This window comes from Meles meles, chromosome 7, assembly GCF_922984935.1.
Source record: "Meles meles chromosome 7, mMelMel3.1 paternal haplotype, whole genome shotgun sequence".
Classification (NCBI taxonomy): domain Eukaryota; kingdom Metazoa; phylum Chordata; class Mammalia; order Carnivora; family Mustelidae; genus Meles; species Meles meles.
Window position 1 is genome coordinate 3,179,850 of NC_060072.1, and position 8,190 is coordinate 3,188,039.

The 8,190-nt window shown below is 67.1% G+C and overlaps 1 protein-coding gene across 2 annotated transcripts in view; it reads left to right on the plus strand.

Annotated features, from left to right (window-relative positions):
• The window catches only part of CELSR1 (cadherin EGF LAG seven-pass G-type receptor 1), a 132,656-nt gene that overhangs the window by 122,050 nt on the left and 2,416 nt on the right, over nt 1–8,190 (plus strand). For both annotated transcript variants that reach the window (XM_046010584.1, XM_046010582.1), the window contains exons 25-34: nt 1,986–2,160; nt 2,938–3,050; nt 3,417–3,496; nt 4,081–4,207; nt 4,875–5,000; nt 5,447–5,541; nt 5,842–5,945; nt 6,200–6,349; nt 6,781–7,014; nt 7,478–7,739. In XM_046010584.1, coding sequence (XP_045866540.1) covers nt 1,986–2,160; nt 2,938–3,050; nt 3,417–3,496; nt 4,081–4,207; nt 4,875–5,000; nt 5,447–5,541; nt 5,842–5,945; nt 6,200–6,349; nt 6,781–7,014; nt 7,478–7,739 — 1,466 coding nt within the window. The remainder of the gene's footprint in view (nt 1–1,985; nt 2,161–2,937; nt 3,051–3,416; nt 3,497–4,080; nt 4,208–4,874; nt 5,001–5,446; nt 5,542–5,841; nt 5,946–6,199; nt 6,350–6,780; nt 7,015–7,477; nt 7,740–8,190) is intronic.

Below are 8,190 nucleotides of genomic sequence, written 5' to 3' on the forward strand. Positions count from 1 at the left end.
TCTGTACACGTACAGCCCCATTAAGTTTTAAAATGTATCTCTAACACTTCTTTTTTTAAAAGGTAGTTTTGTGGGTTTACTTTTCACATGATTGAAGGCAGCCAGCCAGCCAGCCTCCTCACCGTCGTCCCTCGTCTAAGCCCACCGTGTTTGCATGTGGGGGACCCTGGGCGTGTGTGGTGTGGGGCTCCCCCAGCTCCAGGCTCCCCTTGGCATCCAGGCCGATGGCTCTGCTCATGGCCAAGGGCAGCGCTCCTGTGTCCCGACCGTGGGGTCCGAGGCGGAGAGCAGGCCGTGCCGTCATAATGTAAGGTGCTGTCTTCTCTGCTTGAGTTCCTGTGTCTTCTCTTCTGCTCCAGTTCCTGTTTTGTCCCGTGTTGGACACGTTAGTGCTAGGAGTTTCCTCCCACCTCTCTGGGGTTTGGGTTCTGGGGAGAAGCCGGCCCGTGCTCCGGTCAGCTCCCCACAGGGTACACTGGACTGGCACCTAACGGGGCAGAGCGGCCTCCAGTGTGGGTCAGGGTGGTGGCCCTGTGTCTGTTGGGTGGAGGGTGGGGGGGGGCTCCTTGGCGGGGACACCGAGACCCTGGGAGGCTGCACTGATGGCCGGCAGCCAGGACCCGGCAGGACGTCTCAGGAATGGGGCGGGCCTGCGGCCGGACTGGGATGCGGCCTGGGCGCGGGACAGCGGTGGGGTTGCTGTAGGTTGCGGGTGGGGCCAGGAGGGGTGTGACTAGGAGGGGCGGCCCAAAGAGTGGGCGTGGGGCCAGGGGGAGCAGGTGCTCGTGTGGGTGTGGCTAGGAGGGGCAGGGCCTGGGGTGGGAGGGGTCAGGAGTGGGGGTGGACCAGGAGGGGAGGGTCCTGTGTGTGGGACCAGTGGTGGGTGGGCATGGGGCCAGGAGGGCCTGGGGCTTTCTCTTCCCTGCCCTTCACGTTCCCCTCTCCTCAGTGCCTGCCCGGCTTTTTAGGACCTTGAAGGGGCGTCTCTCCCAGCTGGGCAGCCTGGGGGCCCGGCCAGCACAGCCCCTCCGGGGGCCCCACGTGAGGCTGCTCTGGGCCAAGGCTCGAGTTCTTCGAGGTCTGGCCTAGAGCACGTCACGGTGGATGATTCGCACTGATGGCCACAGAGGCTGGACTCCCTGTGACCGCGCCGGGTCCCCAGCCCCTCCCGGACACTGCTGTCTTCCCGTTCTCCTGGACAGTGGGTTGGCTCGCCAAGGTCGGGAGACGGTGGGGTGCTGGGCCTCTGCTGCCCTGTGGAGGTGGTTTTCTCTTCCTGGCACTTGGGCGCCGGCTGGAGGGCAGCCCTGCCCGGCCGAGGAAAGGGACAGAGCGCACGCGCTCCTGTGGTCTGGTTTTGGCGGGAAGCAGAAGCTCTGTTAACCTGGGGGAGGCGGGAGGACCTTATTTGGCGGTGAGGTCGCGAAGCACCAGGCTTCCCCCTCCCTCTGGCCACTGCTGGACCCCGCAGACACCCCCACAGGGGTCCTGGGTAGCGGGTGGAGGCCAGCACCACAGTGGGGCCCGCAGCCTGGGCTGGCTGCCTTCGTGCTGTTTCTTGCGAATTTAAACACCTGTAGGAAAGAATCTGGAGCCGTGATAGGAAAATACAAGTTTCCAGCTTCGAATGAAAACGCTAGGGGCTCTGCCCACCCCCTGTCCCGTGGCTGTGCTCACTCCAGGCACCGATCCGGGTTGGGCGGTGGTCTCTGCGGCTCCCCGGTGCCTCCCTCCCCGTCCTCTGCTCCCCTCGGGGGGCGGAGACACGGCGCCTCACGGCCCAGCCGTTCCTGCGCGAATCACACAGAAAAACCCAACTAACTCGGTTTCCTTCCTCCGACCTGCAGACCCTCACGTTTGCGCAGTGCGCGGACTCGGTCCCTTCCCTCCCCACCCGGTGCGCGTCTGACCCCCGGTCCGAGCCTTGGGGCGGGCTCCCGCGGGGCGGGTGCTGAGCCGAGCGCCCGTGCTCCCTGCCCCCACAGTTCCTGTGCACGGTCATCGCCATCCTCCTGCACTACGTCTACATGAGCACCTTCGCCTGGACCTTTGTGGAGGGCCTGCACGTCTACCGCATGCTGACCGAGGTGCGCAACATCGACGCCGGGCCCATGAGGTTCTACTATGTCGTGGGCTGGGGCATCCCGGCCATCATCACAGGTGAGGACTGGAGGAGCCGCCCTGCTGGGGGGGCCCCGGGCTGGGAGCCGACCACTGCTTGGGGAGCCCCCGTGACCTTGCCCACCCAGGAGCCCACAGCCGGTAAGCCCACACTCCCGGGCCCGGGCGGGCGAGCTCTCTGGCCTCCTTGGGTACCACAGACACCCAGCGTGACTGGCCCCTGGCAGAGGAGGCCCTCCCCGCCCTTGCGTCTGTGCACGTGAGCGTGATCACTCAGTGCCCGCTGGGGGGTTGCGTCTCTGGTCAGGGGTGGTGTGGGCTCCTTGAGGGCTGGGTGCGGGGCCGCTTAGGGTTCTGTCTGTGGCACCTGACAGACAGAAGCTCCACGTCTGCCCGGCGTGTGGGTGGATGGGTATGTGTGCGTGTGTTCTGTCTGGTGTGTGTGTTCTGTGCGTGAGATATACCGTCTGCCTAGTGTGTGTGTATGTGTGTATTCCGTAGTGTTTGTGTGGGGTGTCTGTCGTCTGTGTGTACTGTGGTGTGTGTGGTCTGTACGTGACATGTGTATCGAGTGTGTGTGGTGTGTGTGGTGTGTATGTGATGTGTGTACGTAGTGTGTGGGGTGTGTGCGGTCTGTATGTAACGTGTGGGGGTGTGTGCGGTCTGTACGTGACATGTATGTGGTGTACGGTCTGTACGTGACGTGTGTGCGTGGGGCTGGGAATGCTCCTTGTGGCCACGTGTCCCCCCGCCCAGGCCGGCCCTCAGCAGGGGCCCCTCCTGGGATGAGCCCCCACTTCCCTCCCTGTTGTCCAGGACTTGCGGTGGGCCTGGACCCCCAGGGCTACGGAAACCCCGACTTCTGCTGGCTGTCCCTTCGAGACACCCTGATCTGGAGCTTTGCCGGGCCCATCGGAGCGGTTATCATTGTGAGTCCGGGAGTTTTGCAGAGCCCACGATTCTTGGGGGTGTGGGAAACTGGGTGTGTGGGCTGGAAGGGGTTTTGGGGGCCGGCAGGGTCCTTGGCTCGTCAGAGCAGTCCGCTGTGCAGGAAGGGGGCATCTCATGGGGCTGAGGCCTCGCCATTGGACCTGTGGGTTCGTCCCACGTCTGCGTCCTCGTCCACTGGGAGGCAGCTCGGCAGCCACCCTCAGGAGGGTCCCGCAGGCAGGGGGGGCGTGTGAGCCACACCTGGAGATGCGGGCGGAGCCCCTCAGAAGCGTTGGGTCTTGGGATCTGTTGTGATACTGACCAGCCCGTCACCTGACTTGGGTTTTTAAAAAAATGTTTTTCAGGTCAACACAGTCATTTTTGTCCTGTCTGCAAAGGTCTCCTGCCAAAGAAAGCACCATTATTATGAAAGGAAAGGAGTTGTGTAAGTGGGTCCCAGTGTGGGGCTGAACACCTAGCAGAGCCCCCTGAAGGCACCCTTCTCCCTGTGCTCAGGCCCTTGGCCACCCCCCAGCTCAGCCCCTGGGGACATGACGGCCACGTGGATGTGGCAGCCGGCCGCAGTGGGGAGAGGCCGGGAGCAGCGGGCGTGTAGTGGAGGGGAGGGCGGGCGCTGAGCGTGAGGAAGCCTGGGGCAGGCCGCCTTGGCCCATGGGACCCCGGGGACGGTAGGGGGTAGGCTCTGCGGCACCTGGTGGCAGAAGGGAGCAGGATGGAGCTCTGTGCCCCTCGCCCAGGTCCTGTTAACGGATGGGTGGAGGGGAGGAGGGGGTGGTGACAGCTGGGTCTGGGGAGGTGTGAGGTGCCGGATGCGGACAGGGAGGAGCCCGGCAGGATGTTGGGGCTCGGGGGCGGGGCTGGGACTTTCTGGGTTGGTGGTCGCAGGAGTGGAGAGTTACGGGTGCTTTAAAACGTTTTGGGAAGTTAAGTGGCTGACGGGTGGGCCAAGGGGGGGCGGGTGGAGGGGAGGGCGGGGCCCGGAGTCACCCCCGCCCCGCCCCCCGGCAGCCCCCTGCTGCGGACCGCCTTCCTGCTGCTGCTGCTCGTCAGCGCCACCTGGCTGCTGGGGCTGCTGGCCGTGAACCGCGACGCGCTGGCCTTCCACTACCTCTTCGCCGTCTTCAGCTGCTTACAGGTGGGCCGTCCCCGTCCCCGTGACCCGGCGGGCCTCGCTGGGCCTTGGTGAGGTCATGAGTCGCTTACGCTACCTCCTGTCTGAAAGGTCTGGGGGAGATCCTGGAACCGGCGTCCGGGGACAGACGGGCCACGGCATGGTGGTCACCGTGTGGCCGGAATGTGCCGGGGGTTCCCGTGACGCCTCTCTGCGCAGGGTCGGCAACAAGGAACCGGGGGTCCAGAGCGCAGCTCTGCCCAGGGCCCTCCTAGGGACCCCTGGGACACTGTCCCTTGCTGAGCCGGTGCCGGGGCTCATCCTCCCTCCGCGGGGCAGCGTACATCCCACTCGTGTCCGCGGGGACGGTGTTGGCCATTTACAGTTCACACTGAGGGCTTCCCAGCAAGTGATGTCATGTTAGAGACACAGGTGGCCAGGGGGTGTGGCCGGGACCGGCCCCCCCCCTTGGCCCTGGCATGCTGGCTGCCCTGTCCCCCCTCCCCTGGGCAAGCAGGGTTCCCCTGGCCCCCGCGGCCAGGCTGGCTCCGGGCTCTCCGCAGCACATGGCGTGGCCATGCTGTTTGCGACCTTGGGCAGGGGGCTGTGCCCACCGGCCTGGCAGCCACAGGACCCTAGCTGCTTCACTGCCGGCCCCTCCCGGCCCTGACCAGCCGGCCCCTCCCTCCAGGGTCTCTTCGTCCTCCTGTTCCACTGCGTGCTCAACAGGGAGGTCCGGAAGCACCTGAAGGCGGCGCTTGCTGGGAAGAAGCTGCACCTGGACGACTCCTCAGCCACGAGGGCCACGCTGCTGACGGTAGGCGGCGCCTGGGGACCGGGAGTGGGGCGGGGACAGGGGTTTGCCCTGTAGGTCTCTAGACCAAGCATTCAACATAGCTGCCGGTCTCCGTGACCCTGGCATCAGAGAGCCCTCTTGGAGAGCGGCATCGAGCCTGATTCCATGCCTGACGTCCCGGGAAGGGAGCAAGTTCACTAGATGGGGTCTGTCCTCATCACAGCCCCATTGTTCAAGGTCACAGAGGACAGGGCGGCAGCAGAAGCCGTGGCTGCGGGCAGGAAGCCGTCCTTGGACTACTGCGGAGGCTGGGGGGACTGTCCTCCCAGGCCGCCACGAGGCCCGTGTGCTCTGTGCTGGGCCGGGGCACTGTCAGGGTGCTGGCCCCGGGGCTTGCTGTGGGGACAGAGCCGTCCTCTGCAGGCCAGTGGCCTCTGCTCCGGCGATAACCGTGCCCCCTCCCGCAGCGCTCCCTCAACTGCAACCACACGTACAGCGAGGAGCCCAACATGTTCCGCACGGCCCTGGGCGAGTCCACTGCCTCGCTGGACAGCACCGTCAGGTCAGGCCCGAGCCGGGTGCCCTCGCTTGTCCCGGGGGGCACGGTGGGATGGGGGGAGGCCCAGCTCTCGGGGCGAATGCAGGCTGCCAAGCCGGGGGAAGGCCCGAGCGGTGTGCCCTCCGGTTGCAGCGGGCATGTGGCTCCCCACACGCTCCGGGAGTCTTTCGTGGCAGCGAAACTTCCAGAGCCCCGTGGGGCCACCTTGGCACACATGTGTCAAATGTGCCCGGTGACGTTGGGTGGTCGTGCCATGCAACCCCCCGAGTGATGGCGCTGAGCCCACCCTCCTACCCTCTCTAGGGACGAAGGGGGTCAGAAGCTCAGTATGTCCTCTGGGCCAGCACGGGGCGGCCATGGGGAGCCAGATTCGTCCTTTGTCCCCAGAAGCACCAAGAAGCACCACGGTACGTGTCCCCTGGAAGGCGGCCCCGCCCACCACCTGGACATCTCCCTCCTGGGGGGCCAGCGTGGGGAGCTGCTTCTTGGCTCTTGTCAGGCCCGTGGGCCTCTCGGTCATGGGACGTACAGGCTCAGAGGACGTCTGTGGCCCAGCCCATCCTGAAGGTCCCCAGGGGAACGATCGCTCCCCTGTGCCCGGGCCCAGCTGGCCCCGCTCAGCCCTTGGCCTGAGCGTCCGGCCCTCCCGCCCTCCCCGCAGAGCACGACTCGGACTCGGACAGCGAGCTGTCCCTGGAGGAGCAAAGCAGCTCCTACGCCTCCTCGCACTCGTCAGACAGCGAGGACGATGGGGCGGAGGCCGAGGGCAAGTGGGACTCTGCTCGGGGGCCCGTCCACAGCACCCCTAAAGGTGAGGCACTGTTGGGCCGCGCCGTGTCTGAAGCCTGCCTGCTGCCATGGAGAGCGGCAGGCAGTGGGGAGGGACGGCAGGGGGAGGTGCTGGCTGGGGAAGGGCCCTGCCCATGGCATCTGCAGAGGCAGGGAGGGCTTTGAGGGTCTCTCCGGGAACCCCCACTTCAAGGACCCCACCTTGCTGGCCCGGATTGTTGCTGGGGTCCGGTGTTGAGGCGCCAGGGCGTTGAGGTGGGGGGACCGTGGGCTGGGCCCCCGCTGTCAGGAGCCGTAGCTTACCCACCTGGAGGGTGGCACCGTGTCCGGCCTGCAGCTCTGCCCGCGGGGGCTCAGGGCCGCGTGGGAGGCAGGCTCCCCGCGGAGGGACACGAGGGAAGCTTTCAGGGGGGCAGGGAGTCCCCGCTGTTGACGGCCGCTCGTGTGCCTCAGTGGACACCGTGGCCAACCACATCCCGGCCGGCTGGCCCAGCGAGAGCCCGGCTGGCAGCGACAGTGAGGAGCCTGGCGACCAGCCGCGCCTGAAGGTCGAGACCAAGGTCAGCGTGGAGCTGCACCTGGACGAGCAGGGCAACCACTGCGGCGAGCGGCCCCCGGAGCAGGAGAGCGGCGGCCCGCTGAGGCCCGCGGCCGTGCTCCCCAGCCAGCCCCCGGAGCAGAGAAAAGGTGCTTTGGGCCTGGGAGCTGTTCCCGGGAAGCTGGGGGACCCGGAAGCCGCTCCGCGGGGGAGGGGACAGAGGCGGGGCCGTGTTGGGAGGGGGCGGGGTCCGGGTGGGGCCGAGTGCAGAGGGGCGGGGCCGGGATCCCTGCGGGGCGAACGGGTGGGGTGGGGTGGAGTGCAGGCGGGGCGGAGGGCGGGGCAGTGGGCGGGACGGGGCGCGGGGGCAGGGGCGGCGTGGGGGCTGGGTCTGGGCGGGGGCGGGGGGCGGGGCGCAGGAGCGGCCGGTGCGGGTGGGTCGGGGTCTCCACGGGGCGGCTCCCCCGCACAGGGGTGACCCTTTGGCCCCGCCGCCTGTCGCTGAGACCCAAGGAGGGCAGAGCAGGGGCTCCGCTGGGCCCAGAGCCTGCTCCTCCGGTCCCTGCCCCGGCCGCGCAGACTGACCGCGCCTCCCCACCTCCCCACGTCCAGGCATCTTGAAAAACAAGGTCACCTACCCGCCGCCGCTGACCGAGAAGAGCCTCAAGTCGCGGCTGCGGGAGAAGCTGGCCGAGTGCGAGCAGAGCCCCGCGTCTTCGCGCTCGTCCTCCGTGGGCTCGAGCGACGGGGCCCGCGCCCCCGACGGCACCATCACCATCAAGAGCCCGCGCCGGGAGCCGGGGCGCGAGCACCTCAACGGGGTGGCCATGAACGTGCGGGCCGGGAGCGCCCAGGCGGCGGGCTCCGACTCCGAGTGAGTAGCCTCGGCCTGGGCTGCAGGGCAGCGGGAGCGGCCCCGGCCAGCTTTCCCTTCGTCTCCTGCCCAGGGGACAGATGTCCAGCCCAGAGAGGGGCCCCGGGGCTGTGCTGGGGTATTGTGGAGGGAGGGGCTTCAGCGGGGTCAGGAGCAGCCCACGGGGAAGTACGAAGTGGACTTCTGACCAGGGCGGACTTCTGACAACATTCAGGTGGGGGCTGCATTGGCCAAAGCCCTAAACCCCTGCCTAGCCCTGAAATTCTAGGGCTTAAGACCCTGTGGGACCAAGCACTTTGTAAGGATCTTGGTCCAGGAAATCAGCCTTCGGGGGACCCCTGCAGAGGACCGGAGCAGGGATTTTGGCTCCAGGAGGGCCTGCTGGCCTCCCCCTGTGGCTTCTCCCTCCTACAGACTTCTAAGGGAGGAGCAAAGAGTGGGAGCCAGGTCT